The following is a 20,016-nucleotide window of genomic DNA, read 5'->3' as shown; positions in this document are numbered from 1 at the left end:
TCCGTCATTTATTCTTTTTTTAACACAAGTTCTCAGTACTTGTGTGGAGATTGATAAACAAACTAAAAAATAACAATTGACACTCCCTATTGCTATAAGGGACATCGCCCGTTTGCATCCTCGAGTTGAGTATTTTAAAAATAGCTCGTTTTTAATTATAGAGCATCACGATAATAGACACGATAACAGCGAATTAAACCTTGAAGACTGTTTTTTCGGTGTTGTTCATCGAATGATGACAAGTAATTTTTTAAATGTATTAAATTTGATGCCATACTAATGTACATTTTGTCCAACTTCATCTTCTTTATCGTAGGGAATTTGGTTAAATCGAAATCAAATCTGCAGAAAAGTCGTATTCAATCCACCAAAATATCGAAACTAAATCTAATATCAATTAAAATAATCTGTTTAATTTTGACGTCAAAACTCGATGGTCACCAATATTAAACCTATTCAATATTAATAGAAACTGTAATAATTGTTTGATTCTATCGTACAGGAAGTCCGGTTTACGTTTTCTTTTTTATATGCTAACCCAGTGCACTTGTTAAAGCCTCACCGGAAGGAGTTATATTAAAAATACAGAGATATTGCCAGATTTCGGAATAATTAACAACTATTCACCAAAGTGAAGGTGGCTAGTGGTGGATATTTACCAAGCCGCAAAGCGGCGAGGTGAATATCTACCACTGGCAACCGACACTGAGGTGAGTTGTTTTAGTAGATATTTGAACATTCAGATAAAACAACCTAAAAAGGATAATTTTAACCTCATTTTTTTCTGTCAATGATTTCAATTTTCACACGCGAGTTGCACGGAGGCGACTAGCGAAGAACATTCAGAGTTTGGGTAGCCAATCAGAGCGCGCCAGCAACGCTATCCACTGTTTTAGTATATACTAAAATCGTATTTCTCAGCTTATAAAAAAGTGAGCAAACGGCACTCGGGTATCTATATCCTGTAAAGAAATTGACAGATGAAGTAGCTTAATTATAATAAAAATATCATAAAGACATTGGTGTTAACTGATATGAACCTAGCTACAGGTTATTTAGTAGTTTTCTTTTGTTGTTGTTGTTGTTGTTGTTTTTTTTTTTTTTGGTTTTCTTTTTCCGAGGAAGAAGAATTGCAATTTACTGATCATACTTAAGTTAAACCATTATTGTTATAAACTAGTAAGCCGATATTTTTCGGGTGATCTCAAGTTTTTGATGTCTTGCTGCGCCTTTATTCTATTTCTGTGTACGAATATTGCATATAGTACCTGACAAGTTGTCGTTACTGCATGATCTGTGGTTAATTATGACGTAATATCAGATGCTTATCTAATACAATTATGATCATGTTTTGAAACTAATTTGTGGGCCAATATAAAAATATTTCTCATCTAAAAATATTTCTCCATATCAAAGGGGGCGTAAAGGTTTGCGGTATTGCGGTTTGGCGTTATTTTTGGTGCCGTTTTGCGAAAATGCTTATTTCAATGCGGTATTTCGGTTTAACACTATGCAGCGGCGTTTTGCGGTTTGTGCAAATGTTGGTTAAATTCAATGCGGTAATGCTTCAGTTTTAGTGAGGGTTTTTTTCTGTGCGGTTTGGGTTATTGGACCCACTTTACGCCCCCCTTTATATCCGAACTCTGCAAATAACACTAAAGCTTTTTAAAAATGTCCCCATGGGCTTATTCTTGTTCAAAAGGCATTGTTAGTGGGCTTATTCTCTCTTAGTGTGCCTAAGTGTACAAGGCGCTTGGGGAAATAAATACAGCCTGTGATATCACCTTTATGTTAGAAAACTCAGAAAAATCCTTGAAGTTCTTAATTCATTATAAGTTTTAAAATAGTACAACAAACATTAAGATAAAAAATTATATAACCTCGCTACTCTGGATTTGGGCCAACAGTGAAGTGCTGTATTACTGTGTCCTGAATAACGATCTAAATGGGTAAAAGCCAAAGGCCTTTTTTGAAGAAGCCAACTTTAATTTGAAAATATTATTTAAAGTTATGAGCTTTTTAGGCTGTTGGGAACTACTGGCGACTCAGTCAACTGTTTAAAAAGCATGATAGCTGCTCAAGTCGTTTACATTTTGTCGCCCCTGCCGACAAATCATCGTGTTGTGCAAAGCGTTAGTAATCTTTTTTTTTTTTCAAATAAAAAGACACAATAGTTCCAATGGCGAAGAAGGGAAGACAGAAAAAAGCAAGGTAGAATGATCATGGCTTGTTCGGATGGTGGATAATGGATCATTAAACAAAGCACTGATGCCCTCCTTGATCCAAGTAAACATTCATTTTATGCAATTATGGGTGGCGTAACCATCTCAGATATTTTCCGTGCCGAAATCATGCAAAGTTTGTCACAAATACAATCTTCTGATAAAAATCAACAATGTCAACGAAGTTTTCTCACTACCAAAGAAGGACTTAAAGACAACGACCTATTTTTACTTTGTGGATTACCTATGACGTTCAGACTATATTTGCCGAGCCTGTTGGACGTAACGATTTCTTTTTCAAGAATGCTATAATTAAATGATACTTATAGCTACTAAGTATAATATCTTAAGAGCAAGAACTTAAACGGAAATGGTTACCATGGTAGCATCACGTACGGTAAACAAACATTCGTCGCATTTCCCTCTTTTTAAAATTTGAAAATCGGCTCATCCAACCCAAACCTTAGAACTGGCATGAGTTTACATATTGAATTACATTAATCAAAGTCCGATGAATTAATAAAATAAATTTTTCTTTTTTCCATTTTTTTACTTTCAAAAATACAATAACTGCCATGCATCTAGCGGAAAAATAATGCACTGATATTTGTCAGCGAACATTATTTGTTGTGAGAAAGTGAACACTTTTCCGAGAGCATGAAAAGTGTGATCTTCGAGGATTACCGTGACATAATCTCCAAGGACAAATATTCGTGTATTTTGTTGAAAAGAAAAGGAGACCACTAAATCTATGCTGTCCGGCCTTTAATAAAGAAACCGACATCGTAGCTGACATAGCAATCCAAATATATAGTTTTTATTTTAAAAACTCTGAAAGAGTAAAACATTACAATTTAAATGAAAGCACATGCTGCGCACTGTCCGATTAGAAGCTGTTGAAACGGGTTAAAACACGGGGTTTTAGCTGCTGATTACTTGCAGTTTCATTCTAAAAGAGTAAAACATTACAGTGTAAATAGAAGCACATGCTGCTCTCCGATTAGAAGCTGTTGAAACGCGCTGATGATTACTTGTAGTTTCATTCTGCTAAGTCCTAAGTTCCTCAAAACCTATCAACAGAGATTACAGGTTTTCTTGCAGTTGGCTCTGATGTATCTGCTCCATCTGCAGCGACGTCTCCAAGACCTCCACCTGCATCTGTATGTGTTGTCTTTGCAACTTGCTAAAAAATAGAAGAAAAACGAAACTGTATGTCACATAAATCAATTCGAAATAGTAATGAATGAAAAAAACTTTATTAGAGTGTCAAAACCACATAGCTAGGGACGATTCAGGGAAGATTTTGTGTCCATCTGTCCGTTTGACAGTCTTTTTATCGATTCCATCATACTGAAGTTCTACAGACCAGACTTGCCGACTGCTTCAGTCACACAAGGTAGATTGCAAGATAAATAAACTTATTGAAAGCATGCCGATATCTGTCCATTTTAAGTTTGAAATATTCAAATATCAGCCGACTGATTCACGTGAAATGTTTTACTGTATTATTAATAACTGCAAAATGCAAGAGGATGACAATATTAAGTAATAGTAATTGGACAGAGTGGAGTACAATTCAGGGAGTAATCGGACGAGTAATTTCGAAATCGGCCGAGCGCGCAGCGCGAGGACGATTTGAAGTTACGAGCACGATTACTCTCTGAATTGTACGACACGAGGTCCAATTACTAATTAATCGTGTCAATAACAAAATTCGAGGTTGGGAAGTCTTTAGGAACCTTTTCTGTAAGAAAAAGTCAAAGGTAAATTCAATTCGTTGCACAAAAAGTTAGAAAACAGCAAGAAAAAACCCATTCAAATGCGCGTGATTGACGCGCGGATGGCGTAGGTGTCCAATTACAGGTATCAAGTTGCTCAAATTGGATACCTGTAATTGGACACCCACGTGATCGCGCGCCGATTACGCGACAAATAGGCACGCGCGGAACCAATCAAAATCGAGAATTTTGTTATAGATACGATTAAGTGAAGAATCACAACTTGAATGGAGCGACGTCACGATCTCCATCACACGTGACTACGTCGTGAGACAAACGAAAAATACTTTATGATTATTTTTTAAATCGCTTTCTACATGTATAGTGACAATAATATATCATAAGTAAGAAATGGACAATTCACTGGAGTTCGAAAAGCTCATTGTCACTTTTTGTGAGAATGGGTAGGTCCACATGGGTACTATCTTAGGGGTAAGGTAACGAGTTTCGTTAATTAATGGTTGAAACAAGAAGCCACGTTTTTGTCAAACTGACCATGGCAAGTAAAACTACAAGTAGAATAGAGATCTCAACAGAGGAAAAATCAAAGTAAATACAAAATTATTGACGTAAAGTACATGAAATAATTCCTATATGTGAACTGCGGATGAGATGTAAAAAATGAATATTGTTAACGTGATGCTGCTTCGTGTATAGATTTCAGAAACCTTAACGTGGTGATGATATATTGAAACACATGAACATTTTACTCATGACTTGACAAATAACCACTTTTTAATTACCTCCACCTCCCCCTCCTCCTCCACCTCCTCCTCCTCTTCGTGCACACTGTGCCTTGTACAGAAGGTTCGCCTGCTGGGCATCAATTGTACTTAAACCACGCCGCTGACCAATACTGACCTAAAAAAAAGCATAGAAATGTTTTTTTAGCAAAATATAATGCAAATCATTAATATAAGTAAAATGAGTTGAACTGATTGAAAAGTATTTTGATATGATGGTTCACTGAGAAAATCAAATTTTCACTTATTCTTTTTAATTTGTTAACAAAATATAGAGCAAATCGTTCATATAAGTGAACTAAATTAAACTTATTGAAAAGTATGGCGATATAATTGTGAACTGAGAAAATCAAATTTTCAATTATTTTGAGCCTCTTTCAGTTTGTTACATTCAAAGCGAAGGTTAGGTGGTCGGTTCAGGTTACCATAGTAACATACCCCTGATCTCTTAACAAATATTGTTGGTCGTCCGTTCCTGCTGAACGCTGTGCTGCTATAATGCATCAAGCTCCCGTAATCATATCGAGTACCAAGAGAATCAATTGTCGATCTGGGGTACTTGTGAAAATTTCGCGCCGCACCTGAAATAAATTGCGTTAGTAACTTATTGCGATTTAGTCATAAGATCACAGGTACTTCAATTGTTAGTTTTGGTTATCTATTTTCGTTGTTCAGTTCTATAGCGATCTTCAGTGCTCCTAGATTCAAATGCTGTTTGATCATGAAATTTAATTTTAGGGGTTTTGACGTTTTTATTATTATCATTATTTTTAATGAACTTGAAAAAAATACAACTTTTTCGTGAATCACCATCGTAAATTCAATCGCGGTTTTGAAACTTGAATGCTGATGAGTCGACTATCTGAATCTTAAAAAATTAAGAATTATATTCAAGTGTAAAACGTCCATATTTACCTGGCCGTATGTTTGCATAAATTACAGTTATGAAAGAGTCTCTGTCAGGACGAGACTGCTCGTGGAAAAAACCGACAGCATGCCCTGAAAAAAAAAAAAAAAGAAAAAAAAAACCTTTTTAGTGCTACGCATCCCGTATTATAGATACGGCGATTCAGCTTACGGAGTTTAATTGTGTGTCCTTCAGGGACAGTTTAAACGTTGGTGGTGATGATGTGGGTGTGATGGTAATTGTGGCGGCGTCGGTGGTGCTGGTGGATGTTGACGTGGAGGTGGTGGAGGTGACGGTGATGGCGGTGGTGGTTGTTTCGATGAAGGTGGTGGTGTTGTCTGTGTTTGTGATTTTGGTTGTACAGTAGTTGTGGTCGTGGAGGAGGTTGTGTTATTGTTGATGTTGTTGTTGACGTCGTCATCAAGCCCTGAAGAACGTAGTTTTTAGCTAATTTTTTTATCCTGTGCCTTTTATTGTGAACTTTAATACTATACATTTTTTTATCTTGTAACTTTTTAAATTCTTAAACTATTTTTGAATCTCTTAATTTTGAATTTAAACTATATTATATTTGCAGGGCCTCACTGAATTACACTGGTGATCGTCGTCGATGGTAAAGGTGGTGGTGTTTAGCCCACATTAATCAAAGAACAACGCGACTGGATAAATGCAAGACGTTGAAAAATGTAGCTACCTTCCCAGTCAAATTTGTTATTTATGTTTTTTTTGACCAGGACAATGATAAAAATTTACCAATTTCATGAGCAACAATTCCCCTGTGCCAGCATCCTGAGGCAAGAAAAATATCTTGTCGAGAGCCTGTTCTTCCAACATATGACGCACATCTGAAAGATAAGCGGTCATGTATGGTTTTATTTCAATATGTTTGGATGTAGATAAGATTTTCAGGGCGACAGTCAATATTAAGGAACAAGTAGCCGTTGTGGTAAAAAGAACTATGGACTTTCTTTGTCTACAGTTAAAATATCTCTCGTGGAAACATATCCCCCCCAAAAAATGAACGCTAAGAAACTAATAGTCAACTATCTTTTTTATCATATGTTGTGTTAGGTTCGAATTTGAAATAGAACCTAAGATTGTTTCCGGCTGTTTTCATGGTTTTCTTCTTTTCTTTGTTATGTTACTAAGCGAAACAGAAAAATAGATTGTTTTTCTGCAATGACATATTGCAGTTATTTTCATTTTTGAGTCTAATGCTTGCGTGCGCTTTGCGCATGCGCATTAGACTCTTTGTTATATGAAAAAAGCTGTTAGCAATCCCAAGGGAATGGTTCGGGATCGATAATCGTTCGCTGTAATGTAGAAAACAATGATCAGCTGCAAGAACGGACTCCGTACGGACACGCACGATTAGTTTCAATTAAAAACAGCCAATCAGCGACACGTGTTCCCACGCATAATTAAAAGTTCTTTCTCAAGTCACGATTATTCAACACTTGAACAGGACGAAATAATTTTCCAGTTAAGACATTTGTAAGCTTTTTGTGAAAATAAATCTTCGTTTTCAGTTCAGTTAAGCACTTGTGTTTTCGTCTTGCTTAAAAAGCAAGACGTCTTTGAGAAAAAATATTTCGACGGCGACTCGCGTTTATTTACACAATGCGACCAAATATTTATTTTGTTTTAAAAAATAGAAAACTTTACCTCGGTTTTTGTATTTAAGTCATTCGAATTTTGACCAATTTTTTCTTTACAGTGCAAACAAAAACCTTCAAAAATAAAAGATGTACATGGATAAATGTAAATCAAGTTACGCGACTAAATCAAAATGCGTTTGTTTGGCCGCTTTGCAGTATTACACTGTCCCGGCCTTTGCCATACACTGAAATCGAATTTCATGCTTTTACGACTCTCAGAGATCTTAAGTTCTTCTTACAGCTAGAAAAATCATAAAATGGTTACATTGATATGGAAGTGATGATTCGCGAAATTTGTACATCATGATAAACAGTCTTCGCTCCTGTGTATGGTAGCTCGATAATAATTGCCTAGTTTCCAGCGTTCAAAAGGTCATCATTATATTGACGTGAGCATTTACACCCGTTTTTAGGAAAATCTGTCACTAAGTGCTTACAGTACAATGGAGTAACAGTCACTATTTCAAGTGCTTTTATTGCAAAATCTGTTTCAAGAGTCATCATCAAAATGGTGAAAAATCTGAAAGAAAACGATGTGAAGTTCTTCAACCCTTGTTGTAATGAACATGCTTTTTGTAAATCGTCACGCAATCTTGTCCAAATGTTTAATCGTTTCTGCTTTTACGGACAATACGGAAGAAGTAACATCAACTCCTGTTCATACTTAAATTTTGTGAAGCATATAACATTTATGACTGTTTCGTTTTCATCCATAATCATCCACGATGCCCCTAGCTTGCTGTAAGCATTTTAAATTAAACTCCCGAACACAAACCTCTAACCAATTTTAACCGGCTTACGAAAACCGCGCAATCTGTATCACTATGCCATACGGCATTAGACTCATGTCACCCTTGGTGACCTATTTTTTGTTTTGTTGTTGATTTCTACGGCGATTTCCACGAGCTACGTTTTGTGTACAGAGTAAAACAGCTCAGATTGCATCACAACTCACAAGTGTGCATTTTTAGCACGAAGGATTGTCCCGGTTTGCCTTTTCTTACCCGGAGCCAAGCCTGAACCTGATGTAGGCTGCTTCTCTTGATCTTCTCTTAAAGCGGACACACGTTTTCGAGGTCCATTCTGCCATTCCTGCACTGATGGCGGCCACAGCACGGGAGTAACGACCTAAAACAGCAGACGTTTAATTTAAAGGGGTGTTATCGAAGTTGACACATTTGATCATAAAGAAGTCGTTTGTATCATTGTTCACATGTCGTCATACATAACCTGATAGGATTTTGCATTGCATCAAATGTATTTTAAATTTGGCATCTTGGGCGGTTAAATTTAACCCAGTCCCCGACTGATACCGAACTACCCTGGCGTTTCAGCCGGTTTGTTGTGTCACACGCGCTGGTCACGTCAGCCGATCAAGGTTATTCTTAGCAACGTTATTAACGATGAAATGCTAGTTTGAAAGATAAAGATGGAAACGATCGAACATTTTATTATCTTGATATTTTTTGTTTTCTTTTCACTATTCTAAAAAAATAAATGGTTTCTCTGCTGTTTCAACTTTGTACTCAATTCCATCCATTGGCACATATTTGAAACATAGTTTAACACATTTTTTTTGTTATCACTGAATACTTACTCAGGCTTGAATCGATCATATAGACGACGTTTCCATACGGCCACAATCTGGATCTTGATGATGCTCTTTTGCGAGAGCTGTCAACATCCTTTTCCTTCTCGACCCTCCTTATCTGCTCCTTTGAAAGGATCATGTCTCCTTCTATCAGATTAGGGTTTTTAGAACCCGCATTTTCTGCAACGTTGTGAATTTGTAAGCCATTAAAACAACAACAACAACAAATATAACAACAATAACATCAACTGTATTAAAAGAGGGTGTCCGCTAACAATAAAAAACTGATAAACTAGCAGCCTTGAATTAAGAATAACAACTATAATTATACAATTTAAATTTAAAGATTCATAATATAAAAGGAAAATTCTTAAAATATGGATTAAAAAATAAAAAAAAAAAACTGTTTAATTATGAATTTCCTAAATGAGTTAATTATACGGCATGCTTAATTGTCTTGTCATCTCGTGTCATGTCTTGTGTTGTGTTGTCATGTCATGTCATATCATATCTTGTGTTGTCTTGTCATGTCTTGTTATCTAATGCCATGCATATCCTGCCATTTCATACTATGTCTTTTTATATTACGTGTCACCACGCGTGCAGTTTTCAAGGACAAGAATCGATGTGAGGAAAAATGTTGTAAAATACCTTTACTTTATCCCTGTCCAAGGGAAACACGTGATGCATCGGAGCTGAGCACACGCGTGTTTCGGAGCTCCGCAAAATCTTTATTTTGAAGAAGGTATTTTGAGCAAAACTAATCATTGTAATGTCTGCTGACAAAAGCAAAACTGAGAAGAAGCGCCTACGAATTAGCAGCTCAACCTCCGAGGACAGCGAAGAACAGCTACTTGAAAATCTACTTGAAAGAATCTCGCTCATCGAACAAGGTGCTGCTGAGCGGGAAGCGCCGATAACTTCTTTAGAAGCAGAACTTGCCAAAGCAAATGTGACCATAAAACAGTTAACAAAAAAAAACAACGAACTCCAAAATTCGCTCGAATTTACGCAACAAGACCAAGCCGAAGCCTTTGACCGAATTGCGGAGTGCGAACATGAGCAAGCCCAGCAAGATGACGAGCTTATCAGGCAGGAAATTTACAACCGACGATGGAACATGATCTTTTACAAAATTCCAGAATCCTGCGAAGAAGATTGCACAAGTATCATACGAGATGTGATAACCAATGATCTAAAATTTGACCGTGCAGAAGTCAACCAGTTTCAATTTTGTGGTGTACACCGTCTCGGCAAACAAAGTCGTGGTCGACCAAGACCGATTATTGTGCGATTTACCTGTAGGAACGATCGAGACAAGGTCTGGAAAAAGCGACGAAATCTAAAGGGTTCAAATGTAAGCATTGGAGAAGATTTATCCAAGCGAGTCCAAGAAATTAAAAGAAAGATCCTGATACCAGCAATGAAGAAGGCCAGAAGCTTAAACCCCCGAAATAAGGCGTCAGTAATAGGAGACAAGCTGATTGTTAACGGCAAGCAATATATGCACTTCAACATCCCTAAACGATGGCTCGATACCCAATCGACCGCTGATGAAGAGCCGGCTGATCATACAGAAGAACCAACTGATTATAATGAAGAACTGCAACAGCAATAAGAGCCCACTAATGCTGATTGTGCGTGAGTAAAAAAAAAACTTTGTCGATAAAATATCTGTATTCATAATACCTAATGCTATAATATATCCTTGTACAAGGAGCTCCGAGGCACAAAAATGACTTCACCGACGTGTTTATGACGCATAAACATTTAGTAAATTGCGTTAAGGCCATAAGAGCCTGTTTTATTTTGCTTTTCTTCATTGTTCTAAATGTCGCAAATGTTATTTGTAGATTCCTAATATCTAAGCTGTTCCTAAATAATCTTCTTTATTTTAAAACCTGTTTTCAATTTTTTCGAACGTATGCAAATTCTTCCAATGTCTTCAACAAAACAACTTTTTCGCCAAATTTTACCTCTAAAGTATTGAATTCCACAGGGAGAAAGCTGTCAAATTCACACGTCTTGCTCTGGCTTAATCGCCACACCTCTCCTTAATCAACGCCTTCAACTTAAAAGGTCTCACTGTCAACGTAAGAGGTCTTAACAAATCAATAAAACGGCGTGCCCTTTTCAGATGGCTGCATAAACAGAACAAAGACTTTATATTCCTTCAGGAAACTTATAGCTCAAAAGAAATAGCAAATATATGGAAAGCGGAATGGGGTGGAAAAGTATTGTTTAATCATGGAACCAACCACAGTAAAGGCGTTATGATTCTTTTAAACCCCAAGCTCGACTGCAAAATTGATAACATAACACAAGACAGTAACGGGAGATTTATAATCGCAAAACTAACAACCGATTATTCGCATCTCACTTTAGTGAACGTATACTCGCCTAATGACGTTAATCAACAGGTACACTTTTTCAAAGACCTTCAAAATCAACTTCAAGAATAACCGCATGATAATATAATTATTGGTGGCGACTTTAATTGCGCTCTTACCCAACGGGATAAAAAAGGAGGAAACCCTGTTACACGAAAAGGCCCAGTCATCGACGAAATTAACAATCTCTGCGAGCTATATGATCTCGGCGATATATGGCGATCTATAAATCCGGATGCCTGCCAATTCACGTGGAGGGACAAGTCTTTTAAAGTGCAATGTCGGCTAGATTACTTTTTGATTTCTAACGAACTAAAAAGCCTTGTTTCAGATTGTAAAATTGTATATACACCCAATACCGATCACTCCGCCGTACAATTTAACCTTATCTCTGAAGAAGCAAAACAGAAAAAAGGTCCCGGCTTTTGGAAATTCAATATTTCCCTACTGGAAGATAATCAATACGTTTCGCAGCTACGTAAAAACCTCCCTCAGTTCCAAAGCAAATACGAATCCGTAGAAGATCTAGGGTTACGTTGGGACCTTATTAAAATGGAAATTAGGGGTTTCACTGTCAAATACACCAAAATTAAAGCACGAAAAAGACGAGATGAGGAGAAATTTCTCCAAGATAAAATGAACGATCTGTTCACGAAAGCGGAAAACAACAGAAACAATAAACAAATCATTAACGAACTCAACTCGACCAAAGCGCGTCTAGACAAAATAATAGCCTACAAAACTCGTGGAACGATTCTTAGAAGCCGTGCTAGATGGCATGAACAAGGTGAACGTAACAATAAATATTTCTATGGTCTTGAAAAGAGAAATTATTCAAGAAAATTAGTCACTAAATTGAAGTTGAGCGACGGCTCTTTCACAACTAGTCAATTTGACATCTTAGAGGAACAAAAAAAGTTCTATGAAAACCTCTATAAATCGCATGTATCCCCGCCACAGTGTTCACAGGATAACGATGTATTTTTTAATCCAAATAATACTCCCTCCTTAAACGAAGATGAAAAAGCTTTATGCGAATGTCTTATCACAGAAACAGAAGCACTTATTGCCCTCAAGGGTTTCTCTGCAAATAAAACTCCCGGTACAGACGGACTGCCTGCTGAATTTTTAAAATACTTCTGGTCGGAACTGAAAAGCTCAATTGTTAGTAGCTTTAACTATGCCTTCCACAATGGCTCTTTATCAATATCCCAAAGACGCGGAATTGTCTCTCTTATCCCAAAAAAGAATAAGGATAAAACAATTTTGGAAAATCTGAGACCGATTTCTCTGTTAAATGTGGATTACAAAATCCTCACTAAAGTTTTGGCCAAGCGCCTAGAAAAGGTTCTACCGAAGCTAGCAAATCCTGACCAAACAGGCTATGTAAAAGGGCGTTATATCGGCGAAAACATCAGGCTTATACAAGACCTTATGTTCTACACCGACAAAACAAATCTGCCAGGAATTGCCCTATTTCTTGACTTTCGCAAGGCGTTTGACACCATTGAGTGGCATTACTTAGAAAAAATCCTTACTCATTTTAATTTTGGCGCTAATTTTTTACAATGGTTTAAAACTCTTCACACTGATATCTCCAGCTGCGTTATAAACAACGGGCACGCTTCACACTTTTTCCCAATAAACCGAGGTGTGAGACAGGGCTGTCCACTATCAGGTTTACTTTTTGTTATTGGCCTTGAACTATTTGCCAGAGCTGTCAAACGTGATGATCGCATTAAAGGTATCACAATCGGAGAAAAAGAAATAAAATCCACTATGTATGCGGACGATACCACCGTTTTTGTAAGCGACCTCAATTCAATAGAACATTTACTACATATGCTAAAGAATATCGCTTCTACTTCTGGTTTACAGGTTAATACGTCAAAAACCGAAGCTATGTGGTTGGGCTGTTGGAAAGACAGACAAGATACCCCTTTCAATTTTAACTGGCCAAAAGAACCTATTTGCGCGCTTGGTGTTTTTTTCTCGTATGACTCACCTAGAGCAGACAAATTAAACTTTGGCGACAAGATACGCAACATGGAAAAAATTTTGAATGTATGGAAATGCAGAAAACTGACATTAATCGGCAGGATTAACATTGTAAAAACTTTAGCACTGTCAAAACTGATCTTTAACGCCTCCAACCTGTACGTACCACCCCGTGTTGTTGATGAAACCAACAATCTGATTTTCAATTTCATTTGGGAAGATAAACCTCCGAAAATAAAAAAAGCCACAATTATTGGTGAGAAAAGCAGTGGTGGTCTTAAGATGATAGATTTTAGTATAATGGAATCTGCCCTAAAAATCGCGTGGATTCCAAGGATACAACAAAACTCTGATGCTGGCTGGAAAGCCATACCAGAATTTTTGCTGAGCCAAGTAGGTGGCCTTTCCTTTTTATCACAATGCCGGTATGACTTAAAGTTACTCCAGTTACACAACCTGCCTCCTTTTTATTGCTCGGTACTGAAGTACTGGCAAGACTACAGATCAGATCTTATTGATGACAATACACAGATCCATAATGAAATAATTTGGAACAATAGCAATATAATAATAGACAAAAGAACAATCTTCTTTAAACACTGGTTTCAAAACGGAATCTTACGCCTGCACGACCTTCTTGATATTGACTCTACTTTTTTATCCATTGACAAACTTCAGCAAAAACTTTTGATGCATGTTCCCTTTACCGTATATTTTGGACTAATAAATTCCATCCCCGTTAGTTGGCGGCGCAAACTTAAATTAACAGATCCCCCCCACCATAATCCAGTTGACATGCTTGAACCCCCCACCCAAAATATCACTACTCACTCTGCTTACGCAGCCATCCTAGACCATTTCTTCCAACCACCTACAGCTGAGAATAAAATTTTACGTTATGGCTTTACTAAAGAAAGCCTGAAAAATGTCTATATGATGCCTTTCTTAACAACGCGAGAAGTTAAATTACAAATGTTCAAGTATAAAATTATACAAAACATCCTTCCAACGAGAATATTCCTGTTTCGCGCGAGGTTGTCTGAGTCCGATCTCTGCCGCGCTTGCCAGGCTGTGCCAGAAACGCTTCCGCATATGCTCTTCCTGTGTAATGTAGTCTCCGCTTTCTGGAATGCTTTCAAAGTTTGGTGGTGTGAAAAAACTAATCAGACTTTCGAACTCAATGAACGTAATATACTATACGGTTGGCACAACAACACTAAGTACAAAGATCTCCTAAATTACGCTACACTTGTCGCTAAATACTTTATATTCTGCTGCTTTCAAGACGAAACTAATATAAATTTTGACAGCTTTCCCCCTTTCTTCGGTATCAGGATTGATACCATTAGGCAAATTGCCATAAAAAATAAACAACTCGAAGAATTTAATAAGCAGTGGAAGAATTTCCTTTAACTTTTAAGTATTTACGTTTAGATATCCTTGAATCTCGTTTTCTTTTTTTTTTTTGGTTTTTTTCCTTGTTTTTTTTTTCCTTTTCCTTTTAGCCGATACATTAAGATATATTTAAAATTACCGCTTTTCAATCGTTTCCTATGTTGTATCTTTTTTTTTTTCCTTGTTCTATGTGTATTTAAGTTAATTTTTGCTAACATTGATGTTATTTAAAACTGTTATATACTCAAAAAAAAAAAAAAAAAAAAAAAAAAATCCCTGTCCAAGGATGTGGTTGTGTTTTATGATTTCTAACAGATGGGGGAGGGGGGGGGGGGGGGGCTTTGTCGACGTAAAAATAAAAAAGGCGTCCGAATATAAAAACTTTCTCACGTTCGTAAAGCATCCAATCTTGATATTTTTACAAACAAAACACTTCAAAGGTACATTGGCAAAATATTGTATTTACTATAGTTATGCACGAACTGAACAAGTTCAGCAAGATATCAGCGCCGGCGCTTTAACTGATTCTTTAATAGCACACAACCTTCAATCTGGAAATTGTATTAGCGCTTTCACAGATTGAGTTATATTTCAGATATAGGTTTAATGTGCTTTGTTCTATCGGCCTGTATATTCCATTGTGTGGTGCAGCAATATAGATTCTTCATTTAAAAAACTCCCAAGCCACATCGGATATAGATGACCTCAAGTGCGGTCGCCGACTGGTTACATGAAAGGCGCCGTGGCTTCGTTGCCGGTATTTCCCAGGTGATGTTTGATATTTGTTGATACCGGCATATACTTCACGGTCAATATTGTGTGACCAACAGTGAACAGAACTCGGCCATTCATATGATTGGTAGAATTAATTTATTTTTTCGTTTATTTTGTCTTCGCGACTACCACTTTTAAAATGAACGTATTCGATCTGGTGCCCTTTTTGTTGAAGCTCTTAAAATCAAACCATCTCTAACTAATATTATATCAACTATAAAGCTTACTAGGTCTGCAGCAGTGGATGTTTTGTCCTCAATAAATAGAGCCATTCTTCTTCTTTTTCAACAACATCAACACTAACAACAAAACTAAACTTTCCATAAAATTGGTAAGGTTTACATTAAATTGCTCTATTTTATTTTATTTTATTTTATTCAAGTAAATTTTGAAGTAAATTCCCATCACGTCGACTACAAACTGTTTAACGATTAGCCACACCCTTTGCGCCGTTCAGTTGGTGATTTTTTTAAAAAAATTATCCTTTATTTTCCAAATTTCTTCCCAATAAAGGAAATTAACGCGACAGACAGGACAACTTTTAGGAATGAAGGAAATTAACACGACGTACACAAAGAAAAACACTTGTTGAAACAACAGGAACAGGTTTACTTCAAACGCTAGGCGTATAATTCGAGAAGGAAACAACGTTCGTGATACTTTGCCCAAACGTAAGGGTTAAGCGAAAGAATCTGACCGCTTCGAGCGTTCTTCGCAGTTTCAGTGATACCTGTAGATTTCCACCCTGATGAAATAATATTAATGCTTTTTCCAAGATTAGAACGTCTGGACTGTATTGAAAAATTGGGGCCAAAATAATAGACATTAAGGTCGCGGAAATTAACTCTCCACTTAATTTATAGCGCAGAAATTAACGTTAACAAAAATTTGATGTAAATTAGCGCGAATTTTTGAAATTCGCTTTAATTCAATGAAGCGTTAATTTCCTATTATACGCTAGCTTTTGTTTCCGGAAAAGTCAAATAGCCAGCTTCCTTTGTATTTTTAAAAAATAAAATAAATTTACGGAATCAAATTATTGCTTCAGTTAGTCTTAATCAATTCAATCTTCTTTATTATTTCTTCATTTTTATTCCCGATCTCTGGATGAAAAATTGATGTTCTAATTTGAGGTAAACAGTTCCCGGCATGTTATTATTCAAAGACCAATATGACCTGATTTTTCATAATTTAGCCTATATAGGTGAAATTCCAAGCTGCGAAAATGGTTCGAGGCACAAATATGATATAGGTATAATATCAGGTAACTTTGGTGAATATTTGAAATTTGACTGCCAACACAAGTTGCTTTCTCGCACGAACTGAGAATACTTCCAACAAATTTGTGAATTACTAAGTCTGTGATTTTCTGATCACCTACAACTTTGAACCATCATCTTTCCTTGTTTTTAATTCTTACATAGCGGGAGGACGATAGCAGCGTTAACATTTTAACAACTTAACCTTGAGATCAGACAACGGTAAACGACGACTAACGTTTGTAGTTACAAATATTTGCTCTGTAATTAGGAAAAAGTAAATTTAACTAAGAAACTTAGTCTTCACATCACATAGCTTACATTTTGTAAAACATTTACTTTGTACATGTAATTGTGTTTGTTGCTGTTTACATTAACCAGTTCAATCGTCCTCAATTTTGACCTTCTTTGTTTTTTAATGACTTACTTTTCATTCAATTGTTAATTCAACGTATATATTTTGAACATTTAAGAATATTTGTATGTTGTAAACTCATTTGGCTAATATATATAGGATATTCGCGACCAGATCCGTTCTTGCTGAGCTAGAACGCTAACCCAAACACACAATCACAGAGAGCTGACATGTCTCGTTTCATCGCAAGGCTTACGCGTTAGTTAGATACTGTAACAAGGCTTACCCTCAGGATTGGATGCTGATACGCTCAGGAACACTGCCCAGAAGAAAGAGAAGCGTAGCCACCTCATTCTGCTACCGGCGACTCTCGACGAGTGTACCGCTTTTAATTACTGATGAAAGAAACGTTTAATTATATATACTGGCTAATCAACTGACTCAAGCAGAAATCTCGATTATTTATAGATCGTTTGTCAAAGATTCGGCCAATCAGCAACTAGCAATCAAAATTGTCAATATGTTGTTATTTTAACTCGCAGCCAAATGTCAAAGTCACCTGACTTATTTGGCCAATATAATGTATAAATATGCTTGTACAATCTAAAATTAACTAAGACAAACGTTATGTGCGGCAGAAGTGAACTGTAAATTACAAATAAAATAGTTGCACATTGAAATAAACCCTTATCTTCTAGCAACCTCCGATGAGTAGACTTTAAAGCACTTTATGCAAACATTCCAGAACAGAAGAGTATCATTTATTTACACACGATTGAGCTAGAACTTATTAGACCTAATTACAATGTTAACAGATTCGCTAAGCTGTACACTGTTCTGATTTTACAAATAGGCACCAACAAGATGAAATGTTGTATGAAAATCAAAAAGATTGCATGTTTCTTGACTTACAGGGGGACTTTGCATGAGCAATCCATCGTACACACAGCATTTTAGCGAGACGCAGACGGAAAAAAAAAATCACCCAAAACCACCTCGTGTCTAAAATGATGCCGACAGGAAGCAAAATTGCTCTGCCACATGTAATAAACTTGGAGAAAATGTACAATAACAATATGAAAAACATGACTTTAAAGAACGTTTATAGTTGACGAAATTTTCGAATTCTTTCAACAGTTGTAACAACCATCTTCAATTTTGAAGTTGTTGTTTTTGTAGTTGCTATTTTTTGGATAAGTATAATCATTTCCTGAGGAGATAATTGTTCATGATTGAAGCAAATTATAGTCATTAGTGGCCGCTGTTTAGGTCTTTGTTAACGTGCACGACTCTAACCTCGTAATAAGCATAATTCCAAGTGCGAACACCGGAGATACGCATGTAAACGGGGTCTTACGCAATAAGCACAAGGGCAAGCAAATCCAAGTACAACAACGGGATAAAATGTTTTTTTTTTCTTGACGTTTTACTTGTGTTTACGTCCATGCGTTAACCGTGTAAACCTAATAACGCAAATTGAACATAGGCGGTCTTTTATCAAACCTCTCAAAAGGCTCTTAAGGCTGGTTTATTTGCCGACACGTACGACGTAAACATAAAACGCAATGTTGGCCAAAATTAAAAAGCACTGCACCTTTGATAAGCTTGAGCACTGAAAGTAAAACTGATATACGCTTGTGCAACATGAAATAACACGTCGAGTCGGTAACACTTTAACGTTTCTACAACAATTCTTCAACGAAATACTAAATATAACACAGCTATTGTATCAGAATTATTTTACTTAAAACCTCTTGAAACAATATCTTCTAGTGCTCAGTTACTAAGTAAACAAAATGGAAACAACAAATCACGCGGCAACAAGGCATATTGGTCTGGGTTCAGTCTCCATAATTCTTTTCATTTACCACCGATAAGTACATCTGTTCCGTTTCTTTTTGTATGAGGGTTTTGGGAGTTTTTAGAAAATTTTGGAGCCACGGCTTTACAATGCGTGGCAGTTTTGGTGCAGTTCAGACATTTCAGAAGAACCACCAACTTAAAAATTCTAGTTTGACTTCGCGTTGTTCTGCACGTTCACTGAAATCTTTCATTGTCGTGTAGTTTGGTGAATAAATTAAATCTCATAGACAAAGCTTCATGTATATTTTTGGCACGCTTCAGCGGCCGTAACAAGCCATGGTTCGTTTTTGAGCGAAACGCTGTCGCGCCAAAATACCCATGGCGAGAGCAAACGAGCCTAATATTCACAACTGGTATCTACCGTATACCTAAATTGGGCCACCGGCGTTACCGTAAACGCGGTCGCTTTTAGTGGGGGGGGGGGGGGGATACTTACGTCCGCGGGGTTTATAAGGCCATCCCAATAAAATGTTTCGTTTCCCGTCGCCCCGTCTCTTGTGATGGTGGGTCGGTCGGTCGGGCAAAAAAAAGAAAAAAAGAATGAGCACTTGAAGGGTTCTGGGTTCCAGAAAAGGCCGGGCTGCTAAGTAAGAAAGCCTGATTACAAAGTCAACTCGAAAACGTGGTTATTAAAGACAAAGATATCACATCATACCAATTTTTGTTAATAAAACAAGATCGTGTACTTGTAAATTGAAGTACTTGCTTCTTTGACTAGTGAATCTGGGATTTTTTTTTTTTACTTTTCAAAAACAATGGGTCGGTCGGGCGATGGGAAACGAAACATTTTATTGGGATGGCCTAAGCGGAATAAAAAACGTTTCGAAATAAGCTATAGCAGCGTTGATCGAAATACATACTTCATTAACTGGTTTCCAATTAAGGTGGCTCAATAGGGTTTTTACTTAATGTTGACGCGCGCGCCAGCGTTACTTTTTTTTATAGAAAACTTTTAATGTTTTTCTCTTTATGGTCGCTAAAAGTTACCAAAACGTGTTAAACAAGGTTTGGACTATCGTTTCCTGTAGTTAATATTAACATGATGATTATTGTTTTTGAGCTAAGACTCCACAAAGAAAAGCG

The 20,016-nt window shown here is 36.7% G+C and overlaps 2 protein-coding genes across 2 annotated transcripts in view; one reads left to right on the top strand and one right to left on the bottom strand.

The window, feature by feature from the left end:
* LOC144653754 (protein SpAN-like) overlaps positions 1-20,016 on the top strand; it is a 177,039-nt gene that overhangs the window by 108,258 nt on the left and 48,765 nt on the right. The window lies entirely within an intron of this gene.
* LOC144653772 (zinc metalloproteinase nas-15-like) lies at positions 2,967-17,493 on the bottom strand. Its single transcript, XM_078513871.1, has 8 exons — positions 17,357-17,493; positions 8,906-9,079; positions 8,313-8,436; positions 6,404-6,495; positions 5,659-5,742; positions 5,182-5,324; positions 4,744-4,861; positions 2,967-3,405 (listed from the first exon to the last, which is right to left on the bottom strand). Exons 1-8 carry the CDS (start codon positions 17,421-17,423, stop codon positions 3,296-3,298), a joined length of 912 nt encoding a protein of 303 aa, XP_078369997.1. The 5' UTR covers positions 17,424-17,493; the 3' UTR covers positions 2,967-3,295.

This window comes from Oculina patagonica, chromosome 5 (assembly GCF_052425735.1).
Source record: "Oculina patagonica isolate OP01 chromosome 5, crgOcupat, whole genome shotgun sequence".
Taxonomy (NCBI): domain Eukaryota; kingdom Metazoa; phylum Cnidaria; class Anthozoa; order Scleractinia; family Oculinidae; genus Oculina; species Oculina patagonica.
This window is presented reverse-complemented; position numbering and strand designations above follow the sequence as displayed.